The sequence below is a fragment of the Falco peregrinus genome, chromosome 8 (assembly GCF_023634155.1).
Source record: "Falco peregrinus isolate bFalPer1 chromosome 8, bFalPer1.pri, whole genome shotgun sequence".
Taxonomy (NCBI): domain Eukaryota; kingdom Metazoa; phylum Chordata; class Aves; order Falconiformes; family Falconidae; genus Falco; species Falco peregrinus.
In genome coordinates this window covers 24,814,968-24,836,157 of record NC_073728.1, presented here as the reverse complement: position 1 = coordinate 24,836,157, position 21,190 = coordinate 24,814,968, and the positions used below count along the sequence as shown (strand labels likewise).

The following is a 21,190-nucleotide window of genomic DNA, read 5'->3' as shown; positions in this document are numbered from 1 at the left end:
TAGTAGAATTGCAAACCTGTCTGTAATACTAAAATGTCTAATTAACTGCAACTCACCATCTGCTGTTCCATGAATAAGGAGATACTCAACTTCCTTGAATTTTTCAGCTCTGGCCATTACTGTTGAACTCTGAAATTAAAGAAAAAGAGAAAAGAAAAAAAGAGAAAAGAAAAAAGAAAAGAAAAGAAGTGCTATTTATTAGAAGATGATTTGCTACCAACTGACTTTGATTCCTGTTGACAGTCTGGGGTCCTTCAGATAAAAACAACAACCCCTGTTCCCCCCCTGGCCCCGCACCCCCAAGTAGCATGTTCACATATCAAACAACACTGTGCTTGTACTCAAACCATTCTGCACCGATCTGCAATTATTACCAAGGGTTATGTCTGCAAAGTTAACAGGCAATTCCAGAGGGGAAGAGTTTTGTGAGTGAGACACACATTTAATGCATTGCTAACATGTTGTTAGCCTGCAGCACACCACTTGCCATAGGTTTCCTGTGCGACTGCAGACAAGTTAAAAAATGTTGCCATGGCAACAGCACACCCTATGATAGCAAGGAGTAGATATTGTAGAGACCACATGCATTATCCTCCCCACCAAAACGTACACTAGTTTACCTGTAGGTAAGTCAACAGAGCTAATACTGCAACAGTCTCAAGTAAAAATGGGTGACAACAATTTGAAAATGATGCTTTCCCCAAATATGGCAGAGAAACACCTGAAGGTAAAAACCATGAGACCAAATCTATAAATAGAAGTCAAGCTATATTTTAGGAATAGAAAAACAATACAGTGATGAAAAAAATAATCAACTAAGGCTAATCAAGAAACTTAAAACACAGTAACAGCATATTCCCTAGAACATACTAACCACATGACTTGCTACTGTGACTAGGTAATAAAGAATGAGGAAAGTAAGGATTGCAGGTAGGATCTTTAATTTGGGTAAGGAAATGGAATAGGATAGCGCTCTGCCATGAGAGTAGGAAGAAGAAAAGGGACTAGCAACAAGATGTTTTAGGCTTGGTAAGACAACCAGCATAATGGGGCAAAAATACGTTGAATCAAATTTCCTTCTATTAGCAACATTATAGGGGTTCTCTGCTGAAAATGACTGAATTCCTGTGGAAGTTTTCCCTCTGTTACAGCAGCCTAAAAGCCTCTATGGCAAGGAAAAAACCAGTAAAAATTAGGAACAAAATAATGTGGGGGTTAGGTTTTGGTTTATTTCTTCCCCACCTTGTAGTAAGGCTGTATTCTTGCACAGGGATTTGCATTTAGTACCCCCAAAAAGTCAAATACATTACACTACCAAGACACAGAAGGGTTTAATTTCCTTATGTCTCTTGTACACTCATGAATCTTTAAAGCAAGCATAAATATTCCTTTTGTCACGGCAGAATAGCGTACCACAGCGCTCTCATAAGTGAAATGAGATTTTGTAGTTACTCAACCAATTTTAAAAAACAAGTTGAGAGAAAAAGCCACCCTCCAGTCCATAACACGGCAACTGCCGTCTTGATAGTGAGAGGCTGCAGAGCACCAGAGATCCCATTGAACATATGGATATCCATGCACACTGGAAGCATGACACTATCCATTTGAAATGAGTTGGTATCATAGAATAAGAACAGATAGTTATGAGTGCACCAAAACCTGCAGGGAGGGCTTAGATTCAGTGAGGAGCACTGGTACAGCAGCTGATCAAAAGAATGATTCAGAAAGTAATGGCCTAGTGATATTAAAAAAAAAATAATAAAAAAAAAAAAAATCAAGCAGTATCCTTTCAGTGAATCGTTTTCCACATGTGGAGAGGGAAACTTGATAGCGCGGCTTTATAAGCTTTCTTCCAGCAAATCAGTGCTGGCTTAAGGGACAGCAAACCTTCTGCAAGTGGAAGCCTGACTTGAACTACACTTCTGAGAACTAGACTTCCCAAAAGCAGTTTTAGAAAAAGGATGTCACTATTTTTCCTCTCCAAGCATTAAACAAAATCAAGCTATTTGTAAAATACTTCAGACAGAAGGAACACACATGAGAAATACTTTCTCAGGTTTTTTATCACTTGCCAGTGATGTCTCACTTGCTGTACCCATACTCAACAGGAAGAGTCCCTTCCCGAAAACGTGCTTTAAGGACACCACTGCTGCCAAAGAAGGTGGCTGCAAGATAGGGAGCAGCCTCAAGTCAGGCACAGTTACAGCACAAAGCAACAGACAGCTGCAATCAGCTGAACAAACCTCAAGTGGACAGCAAATAAATACAACTTCATTTAGCCCTTCTGTTTCACAGTTGCACCGCCGGGACAAAGGTTCTCAAAAGGTAACGTGTACAAGTACTAAGAATTAGGCCCTGCTGAGTGTAATTGGCTTTTCTAAAGATCACACAGCAGTCAACATTTTATCAGCACTCCACAAACAAGTTAAGGTTTGGCTGAAACTGAAGGTCTCTCTCCCTTTAGCATATTCTCAGATAATAGAACAAATGTCAAATCAGTACAAGATGGCATATTTACAAAATTGTACCCTGTTTTGCATAACCTAATGATGCAGCAGTTCTTAAGGACTGAACATTTCAAATCTGCTAGAAAAAGATTGCCAAATCTATGACTGTTTCAAACACTTGCCAAAAGCATATCAAATTCAGAGCGAACTGCAAAATAATCTTCTCACAAGTTGAACAGTCTCTTCGGTATGTTTTACATGGCTACTGCATCTGACCTCCCAAGCTCTGCCCTCATTTAGTCTCCAGTCTTTTACATCAGGGACATTTCTTCCCGGGCAGACAGCTCCCTTGCCATTCTGCCTAGGATCCCTACGGAATTTTATGGGAGCTCCACCCACGCTTGCTCCCTTCTTTGACAAAGCTCTAATGTTTATTTGTCCACAATTACCTTAAAAGGCACCGATCACACCTATTAGCCTACTTAGTATGAGTCATCCTTCAGACTTGACTCTTGACAAAGAGTATTTAAAACGTCAGACTCTCCTCTTTCAATAAAGTGAAACCTACTGTCACAGTAATGCAAAGGTAGGGTGTACCCCGCTTACCACAACTAGTTTCTTGAGACTATATATTCCCATTCATTAATACTCTGTGCGTTAGCAGCACGCATCTTTTCTAAGCAGGTGTGTACACAGTCTCATTTCTTTTGAATTAGGGCGCTCGGTACAGAGTTTATGCAACCTTTCACTTTTCAAGCCAGCTTTACAGTGGATGCAGTAGGATAGAGAATATATGATGCAGCGTGCAAACCTGACAGTACCAAGTTAACAGTTCAAAAATGCTTTAACAGCTTCAGCTAGGAGAGCTTTCCGTGCATGTTTTGCATTTACTTGCTAAAAAATACTCGGTTCAGAAAACAGCTCTCATCAGCGACGAGGGGCCAGGAGGCTGGCTATTGCGACTGGGACATTGAACAAAGGGGCTGTAAGCCAGGAACGTGCTGGGCTAAAGTCAGTAAAGGTCTTCAGCAACAACAAAATCCCACAACCCTTCCATTAATGCTACATGAAAAGCAACTCATTTCTTGAGCTACCCCACCCCTCCAGGTTTATATGGAAAAATAAATTCCAAGTAATACATTATTTGGGGCTTTCAACAACAAATAAGGACTCAAGTTGCATTTTCCTATCTCTAGAAGCAGCAGTGAAGTGTGACAATCTGATCTGTGCAATTACCCCTCCTCCATCTAGCCACCATTCTCCCCAATTAGTCCTCTGAGTAACACATTTGAAACCTTTAGCTCTTTGATACTGGCAGTTTCAACGTGGCCATTGCCAGCAATGAATACTATGCCAAGAAAATCCGACTCCTGGCTTGAAAGGATTAAACAGTCCTCTGTTGCCATCTGTGCCGTGAAGCTGGTGAATGACTTTGTGCACCCAGAGCGTTAACGTTCGTTCTGCACGACGACAATAACTTCTATTTACACTGCTACCTCGCAGACCTCCTACTGTTCCCACTGCCTTAAAGAAACGCTTTTGGAACAAGGCAGGCAGGCGGCTGCAGGCTGCTGGTCAGTCCCCAGTGGGCCTGAGCAGCTCGCTGGCTAGAAGAGGCACAGACAGTACCAAGTCTTCCAGCAGTCACTACCATTGTCCTCAGTTTTGACCAGAACGTCAGTTGCAAAACTAGATTACTGTAGCGATAAGTCAAAACAGACGTTTCTGTCCATATATGTGTGTATTTATATGTTTTACCGTATTTTTACATCAACGCAACAACCCCCACCCTTTCTTCTCCCCCACGACATTTAATGCATCAAGACACAATCAGTGCTAAACTGTCTTCTCACCTATTTACCAACCCAAAACAGACAACGCCCCATCTCTTCCTCTAACACCCACGTTTGGTTGCGGCATCACTATGGCTGAACACCTCTGTGAAACACCCCAATAATGAGGGCAAAAAGCACCACCCCAATCCCTCACAGTTCTCCAACAGCCATGGTATTCCCACCTAGGTCTGAAATTTAACTAAACCTTACAGAGGGCTTGGGCTGCTCTGCCCTGTGCCCAGCTACCTGTGACTTCAAAAAGCCTCTGAGTCAACAAAAAGCAGCTGGCACATGGAAGAGCAAGTCAAGCAATTAATGATGCCATAATGAGGACAGAAGACCTACAGCTATTTTGCTCCCATTAGAACACCTGGAAATTCCCTCACTGCTGGGCAACATTAGTCATTTTAGACCAAACCTTGAACACCCTGTGTTCATGGAGATGGGGCCAAAATTCCATCCCCAACACTGCTGGCTCTCAGTTGGTCTGCAATTTGTTTGATATGATGACAGTAAAGACCGACTTGCCTACCTGTCAAAGTTTCCCAATATTTAGGAGATTTTGATTTCCCTGAAAAAAGCTGGCAGATTCCTGAAACAAGAAAGTCCACACAATACCCTTTTTTTTTTTTAAAATTATATTTCAGAAAGGACTGGAGTACATTTGTTTTGGTGGAAATGTTTTTTTAAGATAAAGTATAGTTTGCCCACGAGCATATTCATTTTTAAAACAAATTTTTTTCTCGGTGATTAAAATAAAACAGTTTTTACAGCTTGTTTTACAGTCTGCAAAGTAGCCAAATGGAACTGAATGTAAAAAAAAAAAGAAAACCACAACACATCAAACAAACAACAGAAAACCCACACCATACAGCAAGGAGTAACTGCCTCATGCAAATCCAAATGCATGAGACTACAGTCTCAGCAAGCACAATGCAACAGTTATAGCTGGAAAGAACAAACAAACTTATTTCTTCCTAGGGTGAAGGAACTAGACTGTATACAGAAAAACAGAGTGATTTAGAAAAGAAACAACACACTTCAAAACATGAAATAAAGTGATTTCTTTCTTACATTATAGTTGTTCAGATTGTCACTTGCTATAGGAAGGCCCATGTATCGCTCCGTGTATATTGAATCTGTAATTATGAAAAAGAAAATCAGAAACTGCTGCTTAATTTTCAGTCTGTCTACCAGAAATTTTACCTGCTGACACAAACAATAATAAAAATGCATACTGGATATTAACAAAAAGCCCCAAATCAAACATCCCCCCCCCCCCCCAAAAAAAAAAAAAACCACCAAAAAAAAGAAAAAAGAAAAAAAAAAAAAGATTAGAAACAGGTTTTCCACAATGAGGCGTGTAGGTAACCATCATTATTCAGAATATTTAATCTTCTTGTTGCCATGGCCACCTGAATGCTGAATATTAATAAAGTACTTTGTGTCAATGTTACCTTATTGTTATTCTTTCAGTAATCCAAATAAAATTACTGAAAATCTTGCAGCAAATGACTAGCATTTAAAAAAAATCTTAGCAATTCTATCTAAATGTTTATTACTAATAATCTGTCAAATGAAAATGTAGTAGTAGATTAGGACTCTGCTTGGATCTATGTTATATACAGTAAAAATTAAGTATCTCTGATTTTCCACAGATTTTTCAGCACGGTAACATATTACCTTTTTTGCAGATTTGCTGCTTTATTTTAAGCCATACAGATCAATTCTCTGTTGCTGCATTCTAATGCCCATTTGACTTCTCATCAGTGTTGTCACACTGTGGGGTTGTTTGGGTGTTCTTTGTAATGTTGAGTATGCATGCCTCCATAACCCTTTCCTTTATCTAATCATCTAAAAGTGGAATTTTAGAGATCGTCATCATCATTAAAAAAAGTATTTCCTGCCATAATGTAATACTCATGTCTAAAACATTATGAAAACATCCCTATGTCCTCAACAGACTGCTGCTAATACCTGGCAGCATGGTTTGATCTGTTGAATGAGCCACAACACATAATATGCTATTATACAGCCCCTGTGCTAGTTACAGAATGATAAATTACGCCTCTGCCTCCTGGCAGAGGTGTGCTAGGAAAAGCTGTCCCTTGAGTGTTTTTGGACAAATTGAAACCGGGAAAATGTCAAAATGTGGTAACATTGTATCAGCACGAATTCTAGTTTTAACTGTGTATAATTTTTTTAACCTGGGAGGAGGGCCCCTGTAACTGTATTTACAGCCTCAAGCAACTACAATCTTACACAATAAGAAGCACGTACAGACTCGTCTGCTTGTTCAGGTTTTCCTCACATCAGGCTATTCCTAAGATTAATTAGATTTATAAAATCAAAATTTTATACTCTAAAAGGAAAAACAAAACAAAGGCAATTCAAATCCTAATCTTTTACTTTGAGAGAGAAAATTACAATGCAAGTTTGACGCGAAGCCTAGCAGTTCATTCTTATAAGTGAAGTAGCATTTTGAAGAAACAATGTTTAATAGCAATGGATTTCTGACATGCAAGATCGGTCTCAGAACATGTGGCAGCTTTGGAAAGCAAACACAGACACATTACAGTAATAGTACAAATACAAATACTACAATAATTTACCCCTCGTTAATGGTTAAAGACATTACCTGGAATTGTGGATCTGACTTTTTAAAATGGGAAGTAAGATTTAGGGAATTGGTTTAATTCTGAAACAGAGTACCCACGAGTTCATAAAAACAGACCAAGTGACATTTACATGGCATCTAGTAGATAATCAAAGTTCTGCACTATGAATCAACACTTTGCAGCATGTGCACTGCAAGACATATGGGAATCCTTGTAACAAGGAAGCCATCACATACCATAATATTGCCAACGTGACACGGGGGCAACCGCTATTCCACACTTGAACACGCCGCTTCCAGAGCCAAGCACCATGGAGGTCACATATCCCCCATACGACTGAGAAGAAAACATTGCTGTTATTTTAGTCGGAAAGAAAAGGATGGGGCCCATCTGCTAAACGGTTCATCAGACTTTTATAGGCTCAGTGTTTTTCATATTAATGAACTCCATTCTGAATTTGGGTCAGATCTCACCCAGCCTGCTCCGTTGGGGAAACAGGCATCAAACAGTGCGTGGCAGCTGTGGCACTGATGAATGAGAACTTGTTGGGGAAAAAGGGCGCGAGCGCTGCTGAACTGTGACTCAGCGAAGGATGACAGTGTTTGGTAGCACCGTAGGCAGCAGCGAAAGACAGGAAACAAGACACTGCTGAACCGCTGTGTCCCTCTCCGTGCTGGGGGCGTGGGTGGAAGCAGAGCTGGGGCCCACAACACGCCTGATGAGTAGTTGCACCAGGGCACCCGAAAATTTACAACTCCCTCAGAGCAGGCCTACGGCAGCTCACTTGCTAAGTCTCCTCCAAAGCGTCAAGAGCAAGACTGTGACTGGGGAGCGAAGGATCTTCTGCTGAGTCTGTGGGAGGAACTGTGCAGCAACACGCTCCTTGCTATGCACAGGGAAAAAATCCTTCGCAGCCTAGCCCGATAACACAGATGAGTAAATATCTGACACACTTGAGCATCCAGGCAGCAAGATACCTAAACAGTGTCACCGACCGCCCAAACAACTGCCCTCACTATAGTTTGAAGGGGTTATTTGGGAAAATGAGCCCACCCACATCCAAAAAGAGGAGCAATTTCTGGATCTCATTCCCATCCTGAAACCAGATTGCAGGCAAATGAAACTGTATCACAGCTCAAAGCCCTTCCATGTTTGCTCCAAATTCAACACTTAGGCCCTCCCGATGAGATCGGCAAAGTAATGCGTGTACTTAGTAATTAAACACACATACAAATATGTTGCCTAACCTGGCCACAGTAAAGGTATGACTGCTGAACCTATGGAAACAAAATTAACGTATGTAGTGACAGGCTGACAATCTGAAAACTCAAGAGATAAAAAAAAAAAAAAAAATCTGTTTGCCCACAGGTTCAGTATCCAGGATGCATAACCCCAACCTAGCTCCAAAGAGCTCTCCAACTATTCATCCCGAGGCTCATTAAAAGTAAGATGGGAACGCATTACGTCCTCCATTTCTGCAAAAAGCAGTTCCCTCCCACTAAAGTTAATACTGCTACACTTGCTACACTTGACTTGATACAACAGAGATGTTTATCCCAAGGAAAGCCACTAAAGGCACCACCATCATCATCTTGCCATCAAGCAATTTATTCACTGGTGCCTGTCACCAGCAGTGACCAAATTTCAGCTAGCAATTTAATTCAAGATCCTGCATGCGATCCTGCATATACTTAAACATAATATGCTTAAACAGAGCACGCAAGAATACCTGTGACACCAGATAAAAGCAGTGACACGGCAGCCTGGGACAGAGAGATAGTTTGAATCAAATAGATATGGCTAACACTACATATGCACTTAGCCTTGCAGCTGAGGGGGTGGGTATGTATATGCTATTAAACACTCCCCTCTACTGTGACAGGTTTTAAAGACACATCAAGTCAGAGAAATCTGGCCTCTGTTTGGAAGTACTGCTGAAATAAAATACAGCCAAGCACAACAATATAGCAGATTTAGATATTTTCAGGCTGCTAGCAAAAACATGACAACCATGCCATGCAGCTGGTTCATATGTAATTTTACTTTTTTTTTAAAATTAGAATAATTCAATATTAGAATATTAGATAGTTAATATCTATTAGAATAGATAATTAGAATAATATAAAGACACACTAGTGAATATATACTTGGATTTTTTTTTTTAAATATTGGTTCATCTTGTACACAGGAACTTGGCAGTATCCCTTTAAATTGTTTTTAGTATCTCTAGTAGTCCTAATTTCTGTTTCAAAGGCTCCTGAACAGTTGCAAAGGGACAACATATACAGGCACTTTTAAGATGCACTTCATCAGCAGTTACTGCACTGTGCCATGACCCCAAAGGTGCCTTACACCAAGTACTCCAGCACCTCACACACACGGCAGCACAACAAATAGTTGTTACACTGAAATAACACGCCCACCAAACTTTGAGTACTTACCCAGCCCCAGATAGCGATTCTGTCCTTATCAACAAAGCTCATTTCAGAGAATGTTCTAAAAGCAAACAGAATAATTAAATGCTTAATGGATTGCAGGTATCTGCCATTATACAGATGTGCCTATTTGCCATTATGTCTGCCTCTTTCTGTTGTACAAATCAGTATTTCCCACTTCATCACAGTGACTGTATATGAAAACATACGATTTAGGCACATGTGTCTCAGAAATTCAGGAAAACATCTGTGCATGTGAAAAGACAAAACCTGGATGCTCTGTAAAAGCCCTCACTCAAACCACATTCACTGACATTTGTATTGTATTAGGTCAGACTTCACCACCTGCCTTTGCCATTTTAATTTTTATTTTTTTTTTTTAAAAGAGGAGCAACACTCAAATTGCAGCAGTAAGGGACAGGCCAATACCCGTAAATTCAGTCAGGGGGTTAAAAAAAAAACAAAACCACAAACGGATTCTGAGATGCTATTTTTTCAAATTCCTCAACATTTTAAAAACCTAAAAAGCAAAACCTGTATCACTTCTTTGTGATTCTGAGAGATTCATACTGACATCGTTTGGTTTAGTGAGGTTCTACAAGCATAAATCAAGTGATGAACATGAAGTATGAGGCAAAGGCTGAGCAGTTCATACAAATAACACTGTCACAACGAAAACTTGCAACAAGCTTGGAGTAAAACCTCCAGCTCCAAGTGACTTAGTAGCATGCTCTTCTACTAATCTGACAGCTATCATCTCTATAAAACCAGAAATACGGTAGATTTGTATTACAGCATTCTCTTCATTCTTTTTAAGCATACAATGATGGTTGTCCCATAAATGACACACTTCAGCATGCAAAATTAATGGAAAATTTAGTTATGTTTTTGCCAGTAATTTCAAGATGACAATTCAAAACCTTCAACTGCACAAGAAACACAGAGAAGAAGGAGCAGGTGTCGACCATTTCACTGTAGCTCACCTGGCTGCTGCTATCTGATCTTCCACTTCATATGTTCCCAGCCTTCGGTTTATTGCATGCATGATTTGATCCCCTTGGTATCCACTTCCTCTGCCATCGAAGCTGGCCACAATGATCTGCTCTGTGCTTGCAAGGTAAGTAGCCCAGCTGATCTGGAAGACTTTATCTACTTTCTGACTACACGGTCCTGCATACCTGGGTGAAAAGTGCCACAGAATTCAGGCATTTACTCTCCATGTACTCTCATCCAGCATTTAAAATACAATTATTACTGATAATTTTCAGCCGCTAAAGAAGGAAAAACTTTTAAATTAAACTGAGCAAACAAGAAAAGCATCACTAACTCCAAACTGCTGCTTTGCCTGGACACTAAAAGCAACATGTTTTTTTAGGATGTCAAGTGTTATGTTAATCAAGCAAGCAGACTGGATTTTGTTTTATTGCTTTCTGCTCTAATAAGATACTTATTTTGAATTTAAGTAGCTTATCAGAAATTCGAATCAAATTCTTTTTCCTGTTGGCGTATCTAGTCATCTGAGTTTCAAAGCAATGCTCTTTAACTACTTCTGTTCCATTTACCCCTAATTTATTTGGTTAAAGTCTGAAATCAACAAATAGCCTTCATTTGGGAAAATGATAAAGATCTTTTCCTGCATTTTTAGTGTCTCATCAGTATTCCCTACAGTCTAAACTATTTCTTGTGCAGGCTGAAAAAAAGCAAGCAAAACTGTAATCATAGCTTTTTATTTTAAAGTATTTGGAAGCAGTTGAACATTATGAAATCACACTCTGTGAGTGCCTGGATGCAAAATTCTGTTTGCAGTGCACTTCTCTAGCCACTGTCAAGAGAGTAAGAAATGCAAGAGTGGCTCTTATGGCTTTACAACCCATTTTTATCAGATTTAAAAGCAAAGAAAAAAATTATTAGGAATTCTCTATATCAGACTTTGTTTCCATATGCTATGGATCCTTATTCTTCAGAAAGAATTTCTGATACAGAGATCACCATGAAGCAGAGGTGATCCTGACAAACACCCAGGTAAGTCAATAAAAATAGAATAAAAACCAAAATAAGCCTTAAGAAGTAAAGAGCACCGACTGCCCATTAAAGTGAGGCATATCAAAAAGTATTACAGTGCTACCAAATTATGTCATATAAAAATGCAACAGTTAAAAGCTGGTTTCCTTGTGGAGTCAGCTTTTCATAAAAAGAGTAAAAGGTTAACATTTCTATTTTGATGAACAGTTAAATTTCAGTAATTTCTAGTTAGAAAAAAAAAAATATCAGCATGAACAGAAGTGCCTGAGGAAGAATGGACCAAACAGCACGTGCTCACAGTCTTGAATTTATGAAAAAACAAGCAAACGCACTCCTGACCACAAGATGCAGTTTGCCAACACCAGCTGGCAGCCAAATAGCACCGAGAAAATGCCACATCACACTCACTACTTCAGCTTTAGGATACACAGCTTATTCAAAGTTTCATTCTGGAATGTAATTTCATTAAATGTTATTCCTAATGAACTCTTAGAGCAGAGAAGGAGGTAAGCTAACACTAACACCCTGGGCTTGTAAATCAGACACAGAATATATCTGCCTCACCGCCACCAGCCAAATAGATGCTTGTTAAGCATTACATCACCTTACCGTACAGGAATCTATCACAAATTGGGATACACCTAATTTTTTTTCATTCCCTCTTAAAACTACTTCAAGTAGTAATTAGAAAATAAGCCAGTTTTGTCTTTCCCAAACTTATTAGGAGCATTTGAAGTAGATGAAAGTGATTATTAACACAACATTGCCATGTAACTTGAAGACTTACACATCAAGGAGCAGAGGGTACTTCTTTGATGAATCAAAATGGGGAGGCAATATCATTTGGTACCACAGGTCTAAAAGTGAGAAGAGTTTGACTTAGGTCAGTTCTCCAATGAAATAATTTGACATGCACTGCAATTCATGTAAGAGCACATTTGAGTTACCCCTTATAAATTAAAAAGTAGTTTCATCTGAACTGTCCTTATATATATGCATATATATAGGTAAGTGTTCTTAGCTAATATAAATAATAATAATAAAAAAACCGTTTTACAGCTAAAATAGCAGAAAGTCTGGAACTGGAATGTCTACAATAATAAAATCTGGGGACTCAACATTCTGTCTTGTAACATTACTCTACATTATAAGCTTACATGCAAAACCTGGTAAGTCTCTATAGTAGTAAAACTGACCCTAGCTCAAGTGTTTCTCTACCCAAATATCTCTCCCAGCCCCTAAAAAAGAAGTTTTAAATATTTTGAACCTGCCAGACAGGCTTTGCATGATGGCATGTAGAGCATTCCGGAAACATATCCAAATATCTATCATTTTTCAAGCAACACTGATTCTGGTTCCATCCATGTTACTCTTTCCACCCAAGTCGGCTACGAGTTAGCTGAACATTTTAAAAGCACCCCATGTAAGTTTTACAAACTGATCCGCTTACGAATTTTAAAAGAACTGACACTGCAAAGGAAGCATGATGCAAGGCTGATGGATTGCACTGCAGTAATAGCCAAGTGCAAGTCTTACAGAAATTTGTCCAGATGTGAACATGCAAGACATTAAAAGACTGAAAAATTAACAATCTCAACTGAACACATGAAAACACTAATTTTAATTTTTTGCGTACTCTATAGTCATGGGAACAGATTTCTTCTTTGATAACACACAGATTTGTGAGCAGGCCTGGAACTTGATGTAGGACTACATAAACGGATTTATTTCTTTTATTTGTGACATTAAAAATAGATTCCCCTTACCCAAAAGCCTTTACCCTGAAGAGATGAAGTAGTAAGAACAAAGAGGAATATAAAAATCAATATACAACTGATAGCACGAAGAGCATCTTGAAACCTCCATCTTGCCTGGAAGATTTCATCTTTAGCCCTAGTAAAAATGTGACAGCAATAAAAGACAGAAAACACAAAGATAAAGACAGTTATTATCTAAGTAACAGTGGAAGGAGAGAGGCATCAAAAAGAACAGTTAACAATGACTGACAGAACTCAATACAGTTTGTAAAACATAATTCCATTAAGAATATTCATTCATTTTGTCAGGAGGAAGTTTGTCATGAAGAGAAAAGTTAGTAGCAAAGGCTGGAGCAAGAACAGTTTAGACAGGTGCCAGGCCTCCCGCTGCCAGTCCATCTGATGTTCCTCAGCCTAGGAGCACACCAAGAAAGCTCCTGTACCCAGACATGCAAATTCAGAGGAGCACCACGAGCAAAGCATTAGCAGTTCATTTTCTAGGAGATTGTTCTAGTTTGTATTCAGAGGTTAATGTAGTCTTGGAGCGTGAACATGCTTTTAAGAACGTTTTCAATACAAATATTTCCCTACACAAAGTCCAAGGTGATCTTCTTGAAATGTAGCCTAAATGATTTTGCGAGCTTTTCCATTTAGATTGTGTCCATTTTTTGATAAGAACTTCTCCTCCACTGTCCCAATTCACAACCTGCTAACACAAACCAAAGGGACTCGTACCTGTGAACAAAGACCTACCTGAATTTATAATTTAATTTAAATTCAACAGTGCTTAGGAGCCTTCTGCCCCACACCAGTTCCTCTTATTTATTTAATGCGGTGTTAGGGACTTCTGTTTTTCAGGTAATTATCAAGGAAAAAGGAGCTAAGCCACTTCATCATGAAAACATCAAGATATAACACTAGGGAAAAAGCTTATTTTAGGTAATATTTTGGGACTTCAGAAAAAAACACAGAATGTTTGGAGATGTTAAAAAAAATTAAAATCTTGTCTTGCCTCTAAGTGCTGAGTAACTACAATAATCCCCACTGCACCCATCTTTTCTGTCCTGCTTTTCGCAGAAGACCTTGAAGCACTTGGTGAAAGAGGTAAAGAAAGGTAAAACATGGTTTTGAACTTACTGTATCCACCTACAATAATGGAGCCAAATTTTTTTGAAGGCATCTGAATATCTTTCAATGAATTTTCCAGTTCAGTGTTATTTTCCAAGTATCTGAGGACTAAATAACAAAAGTTAGTAAGAGTCAAAGATTAAATACATTATTTTCAAATGCATTGCTCCTTAATTATGAGCCACTTAAAAAATTCATTCTGAGATGATGGCAACCTACACTGCAGTCTTAGTGTACTGCAGTTTTTGTTTTTCCTCTCAGATGTAATGTTTACAATACAGTTTTCCTTCAGTAATTTAGTAACCAGAAAGCTGGTTTCCCTGTTTTTCATCTAAATGTAATTTCAGAAAAACTGAACAATTATCCAGTAGAAAAGTCATACATTACTCACTGTTTTCTAGCACAATATAAAATAATATTAAATAAACTATGCGTAAACATATGCCAAGCTATATAATTTATTCTTCTGGTTAACTATGCTAGAGTCATTATCTGAAATTAAATTTACCCTTTATAACTGACATTTTAATTATTATACTAAGCAATGAGAACAAAATTAAAATAAATTTACAGTGCCATGTTCTGGCGCACCGCAATTATATTTTAAGACAATCCCATACCTTTATCATCACTGCTTCTGTGCAAAGTAGATATGGGCAGGCCAGGACCTGTTAACAGAGCACCATACCTTCACGTTTGCATGCTGTCTCAAAACACAACCCTCGTAAAGTAACTGGAAGTAGGTGAATCATAAAAGCTCAGAAGTTGTTTCCCTCCAGTCTGCACAAGCTGGATTTTAAGTTAGTATGGCCCAAACTCAAGCCACAGGATTGCATATAATATTCAGACTGTCTCGCAGGTGAACCACATGATTGTAAAGTACTGAAGAGTTAAACTTCCACTCTTTAGCAAAGGCTACCCATTGGTTGTAGACCATGGTGTGGAAATCAGTAAGTCTTGTCACAGAGACAACAGCAGTCATCTTCAAACAACCATTTTTACAACCTGACAGTACAATTCCCTCTGATGTCCGTTTGTCCTTCTAAGCCCATAGATCAAGGAAGATCTCGGCATCTTAAAACAACAACATACATTTCATTTTAAGGCAAATTTTAGAGAAGATACTATGTTTCTCGCCCTTCGATTAACTTATCCCTTGTACTATTTAGCACAAGCATTTGCACATCAGAGACAGACTACAGTCGCACTGCTTGAATTTTTTTAAATGGCACTATATATCTTAATTTTATTCCCCCCCCACAGAACACTTCTCTTCATCCAGCTTATTGCTCGTCTTGCTCCCAGATCCTCCAAATTCCTTCTACAGACAGAGCTCCTATGCAGATCTTGAGGACATGCACAGCAGACAGGAGCGTTTTGCACCTCTTTGAGGTCCTCTGACAGACAGAACTATCTCATTTTATCTTTGTAATTTTTGTCAAGGTGCTTTTTAGCCTAGGAAGGGGGTATGTTTTTCTGCTTCCAATACATTTATCCAATGATATCAACACATATCATTGTTACGCAGTGCATATCAAGATCTTGACAAACTGAACTTCCCCACTCAACTAATCAGTGAGTCATGTTTATGTCAATTAGTTCTGGATATACTCACCACGACAATTTAGTTGATAATACTGTGCATCTTTGCTGAAGGACACAGAATAATACTGGCATCTTTCTTGATTCAGATCACAGCTAACGCATCTAGCAGAATTTGGACTGCTTTCCAAGAGCACTCTGCAAAGTAGACGAGTTTCATTTCAGAGATCAAAGACTTTTTTTTTTTTTTTAAGCTCTGCTACACAAATGTATGCTTTTTAAATAAGATAACCGAATTAAGTATATTAAAATTCAGTAGTAAAGCCCTTACTGATGTAAAAATTAGAGAAAACAGACTTTAAACTTTTGAGTTCAATTAATATTGGAATTATAATAATAGCAAAAAAGGCACGAGGGGTTTTCTTTAGGGGTTTGTTGCTTGAGTATTAGTTGTTTCTTTTCACAATTTTCCCTTATTAACTAAAATATTTTTCTGTAAATTGAGTTATTTTTACAGTTTATACTCCTACACTGATTTTCATTGAATATCCTATACAGGGTCCAACATTAGACTGTGAGCATCCTCATCTGTTATTTTGCAATGTTTTTCCTTAAAGTTTCTTGTTCATTAACAACTACTTTACTCATATTGTAGAAAAAAAAAAAAAATCTTACTTATAAAGATTTCTTCCTCCTGGCATTCCACCATTTTCATTACTAATGTAGTACCTATAAAAGCAAAACATACCACTTTTGGTAAAGTATCTGCAGTATGTTACAATATTTAAAGGCTTATTTTACATGTTTAGATCACATTTTTAATGAGTTAAATGACACCTTCACTGCTGTTCTCCCTCCCTGCTTGCTTAGACCCTTGTTACAAGCCCTCCTGACAGGAACCAATAGCTTAATGACAATACTTACAAAAAGTTATTGGTTACAGCTTCTATGCTGATTACTTCCCATTTTCCTGCAGTAATAGGTACTGGAGCCTGAGAGGAGAGATGGGAGAGGCAAGGCAAAAAGTAGAATGTGAAGCTCCTCAATCACCATGAGAAAACAGGAGTTAGCAGTGACTGTCCTACACCTTACTACTTACTTGTGAGCCATTTATGTAATGGATGTGCTTGTAACCTACTGCGTCACTGAAGACTTTGTAGTACGTAGCATTGTCGGGTGCAAAGTGAGGGACAGATGGCTGAAACTTGAACACAAGAGAGACGTCTTTTAAAGCAAACAAAGCTCCAAAACGATAAATTTAGGTTTTGATATTTCTAAACAAAAGTTTCAATACCTAAAACAATCACTGAACATACTGCACAATTTTTTGCCTGCTGACTTAGTAGTAGGTAGAACCTGTAGCCATTACCCTAAGACTAAACATGCTTAAAATACTGCTCCTTAAGCAGCAGAACTTCCTGAGCCCTGGTAATGGTTGACATTCCCTCTTACCTCCCTTCAGTTTGAAGTCCTACAGGTGTTCCTACTTTCCTACCATTTTAGGAAACAATATGTGCATCTGCTTTTAAAGTCACTGTTTTATCCTGTCCAATGCAAACATGCAGCTGTAACCTGTAGCAATGTAAACATTGCAAATACAAGCTTTCCTTCAATTTTTCATTTTAACATGTATTTGTGAACAAATTAATTGATTTTTTTCTTTTAAGCTTGACAGTGAAAAGTGTCTCCCTTTATTCAAAGAAAACAAGCTGCTTTCCAAGGGGAAATTTTGCTAGTAAGTAGGTGATTACAGAATGCCAGAGAACCCAAATCAAATTACATTTTCATGAAGGAACTATCCATTTATCACAGAATCATAGAATGGTTTGGGTTGGAAGAGACCTTAAAGACCACCTAGTTCCAAACCCCTTGTCATGGGCAGGGACACCTTCCACTAGACCAGGTTGCTCAAAGCCCCATCCAGCCTGGCCTTGAACACTTCCAGGGATGGGGCATCCACAGCTTCTCTGGGCACCTGTTCCAGTGCCTCACCATGCTCACAGTAAAGACTTTTTTCCTAATATCTAATCTAAATCTATCCTTTTTCAGCTTAAAGCCATTACCCCTTGTTCTGTCACTACATGTCCTTGTAAAAAGTCCCTCTCCAGCTTTCTTGTAGGCCCTGTTTAGGTACTGAAGGTTGCTATAAGGTCTTCCCAAAGTCTTCTCCCCTCCAGGCTGAACAACCCCAACTATCTCAACCTGTCTTCATAGCAGAGGTGCTCCAGCCTCTCCTATTTACCAATTGGAAGTGATGGAAATGAATGGATTCCTTCTGCTGACTGTCACTTGGATGTCCTCCACATGGTAAAGAGAAAAACAGAGGAATGAAATTGAGCTGAATGTAATAAAAATTATTTCTGTGATACATGTCCAGAACATCTAAATGTTAATTAGGCAACTGACACAATGGAATTACCTCTTAGATAATATACCTGTTGTTGAAAGGGAAAGTGAAACAGAAAGATGAAGCGACTCGCCTCCAGTCACTCAGCAAGCAATGACAGACCTCAAGTCTTCCTAACCCATGTGCTCCAGATAATCTCTCCTTCTTCCCTAGCAGGATTTTTGCAAAAAAATAACCTGGCAAATATTTTGCTAGCTTCTCCCTTATCACAGTCTTGCTTTTTCAAAGTGTGACTTCCCTTCAACTCAACTGGCAAGCTCTAACTTAGCTCATGACCTGGAAGCCTCATGCAGAAACACAGGCTGTTCTAAGCATTCTTAGATTAAGTATAATTTAATCTCCAATTTTGATAATAAGAAAAAAAAAAACCCACAAGAGAGGTATACAAAGAGAGAACGATATGTCTTTATTTTACACACATATATAGTTTACTTAAGCTTGCATATACACTTATATGAATTGTATATACCTATATATGTGTATACATACATCTCATATGTATATATAAAAATATATATCCCATATCAGTCAAATGTCATTTTATCATTCTGAATTAGATGAGAATATAAAAAAGGAATATATATACTTCTCCTATCCTCTCTTCAATCCTCCCTACTTTCCAATCCCTTCTCAAATCCAAGAATCATACAGTGAAATTATCTTTTTCATCCAACAGCTCCTAAGATGTGGGTTGTCTCTTTAAAAGAAACAAAAAACCAACAACCTAGTTTAATGGCACAGACTTGCATTTTGCCCTCTCATTTTGCACAACTGTTTACAAAGTCTGCAGCTTGATCATCACATTGTCTAATTGTGAAGCCTTTGCTGCAGAGAAGCAAAATGTGTCAGCGTTAAGGCCTTCCTTTCCATATCAAATTTGACAGCAGGTGGGTTGATCTCTCATCTTCATACTGTGGATGATTTCATCCCTGCTGTTGCCTCCCTCTTTGCATTTCTTTAAACTTTCATTTTTGACTTCAAAAGTGAATTAGTGACTAAAGCATAATCAGTGTGTGGAAAATGCGGGAGTGGAAAGTGTACTCTGTGTTCTCATCAAAAACTCTGAAACTCATTTCTCCCTCCAAGTCTGAACTTTTGCATCTCTGCTTCACTTCCCCCAGATCTTCTGTGTAGTTCATTAGGTGCCTACTCTCTACCATGTACAAAAGGACTGAGAGGCAGCTTGGAAAGCATCATTCAGACAGTAGCGATTAGTTTGGTAGAAGCATATGAAAATTTTTATCTGGTCAGCTATATGCATCTTATCCCCAGTTCTCTTCAATGGATATTTCAGGTGTGTGTGGGGAATAACTAAATAAATAATAAAAAAAAAGAGAACCTGGAATGGTTTGTTACGACCTGAAATACTAAAAATTACTTTTTTCCTCTGTGCCTTTCCTCCAGTACAATTCAAAGGTTATAGGATACACTTCTTAATACATTTTATCCCCTAGATCATTCTGGAGGTGGCAGGAAGACTGGAGAGCAGCCAAACCAGCATAGCTGACAACTCCCCCAGAACAAAGGGAATTCTGAATCCTGGCTCCTGCACTCCCCTACCTACCGCTACCAAAGCAGTAGTCAGAATTAAAAAGGAGTCTGGAAGGAGCACTTTGATTTTTGGCAAGCTGAACATGATGCACGGGGTCACAGAGGACACAGTTACAGCTCCAGCCCATGCTGCACTGTCAGCCCAGCCTAGGAGTTCAGAATGCCATACCTGCAAAAGCTTAAAGCTAGGAGCAAGGTGGCATAGCAGCTCCATTTGAGACCATTTTTCTCCTACACCTGTAAAATGCAACAAGTGAATGGATCAGACCTGCACACAAGAGGCATTGCAACCAGTGAGAGGCTCACATGAAATTTTCCTAATTATCAGTGTTATTTAGCATGCAGCAGTTTTAGAAATTGAACACTCACTCTGCCAATCCAGCCAGTTTTACTTTCTTCCTTAAGTTGTTTTTCCTAAGAAAGAAAAAACAAACAATCCCACAACAATTATGTTTATTTTACATCAGCCTATGTTTCTACAAAGATAAACATACAGAGATACTCCTTTCTAGTTTCACTTATTGAGCATTGCGACTCTCCCAACTGATTTTTCTTACCTGTGGACATAACCAATTTCCGGTAGTACTTTCAAAGTCGCAGACCGTGAGGACTGAAAAATTCTGAATTCTTCTGAGCCACTGCAGACAGATCCTTTCATCTGTCACCCATGTTACAACACTCAAATAATGATCCCTGAAAACAGCAACAGCACTAGGTATTTAAAATACTCTCTGTAATAGCATTCAGCAATTCATTAAACAGGACTCATCTGGCTATTTTCAGTTCAATCTACTCTTCAACAATAAACAATGATGCAAACCTATCTGAGCCTTTTTTCTGTCAATTGTTTTTGCTGCTAATAGATGCCTTGGTTATCTTCATTCATACAATAAAGAATTAGATGATTTGTACATACAAATTCTAGAAAGACTGCAATTAAATTCTAACAGCCAGGTCACTATAATGCATAAAATAATGGCTGCTTCAGACTGTTCATAAATCTTGCACTGTATGCATCTAGAGGAAATTCTTCTGAATATTAAGCTGTATGTTTTTAAAATTTTATCCTTAGCTGCATGAAGTTGGTTGCTTGTAAGCACTCTCTGAGTGATACATATCTTTGTTCAATTTAGTACTTATGCCCATTACTTAGAATAGAGGGAGAGATCATAACAAGAACAGATATTACTATTAGAATATTTTACTTTCACCTTCAGAATACCAAGTAGTTGACATGAAGAATTGGAGTATCTGAAGAAAATATAATTTTCATAAATATTCCTGTATATTAATTTTAAAAAGGCACCACATAAAATTTCGTGGTTTTGTTTACCATTTACGATCTGTTAGATGTACTTGTCTTTTCCTATTTTAGATCTCTCCTATCTCCTAGAAGCCTTATGAACTAAAATAAAACAAACCTCCCCTCCAAGGCAAGTATACATTTT

General features: G+C 38.5%; 1 protein-coding gene across 1 annotated transcript in view; it reads right to left on the bottom strand.

The window, feature by feature from the left end:
• Positions 1-21,190, bottom strand: part of DPP4 (dipeptidyl peptidase 4) — a 41,058-nt gene that overhangs the window by 2,333 nt on the left and 17,535 nt on the right. Inside the window, exons 11-24 of the mRNA XM_055811996.1 lie at positions 20,300-20,435; positions 20,112-20,156; positions 16,884-16,988; positions 16,709-16,776; positions 16,460-16,513; positions 15,858-15,982; positions 14,863-14,910; positions 14,252-14,350; positions 12,145-12,214; positions 10,319-10,513; positions 9,342-9,396; positions 7,137-7,236; positions 5,357-5,421; positions 57-129 (exon numbers count right to left, since the gene is read on the bottom strand). Of these exons, the coding sequence (XP_055667971.1) occupies positions 57-129; positions 5,357-5,421; positions 7,137-7,236; positions 9,342-9,396; positions 10,319-10,513; positions 12,145-12,214; positions 14,252-14,350; positions 14,863-14,910; positions 15,858-15,982; positions 16,460-16,513; positions 16,709-16,776; positions 16,884-16,988; positions 20,112-20,156; positions 20,300-20,435 (1,238 nt within the window). The remainder of the gene's footprint in view (positions 1-56; positions 130-5,356; positions 5,422-7,136; positions 7,237-9,341; positions 9,397-10,318; positions 10,514-12,144; positions 12,215-14,251; positions 14,351-14,862; positions 14,911-15,857; positions 15,983-16,459; positions 16,514-16,708; positions 16,777-16,883; positions 16,989-20,111; positions 20,157-20,299; positions 20,436-21,190) is intronic.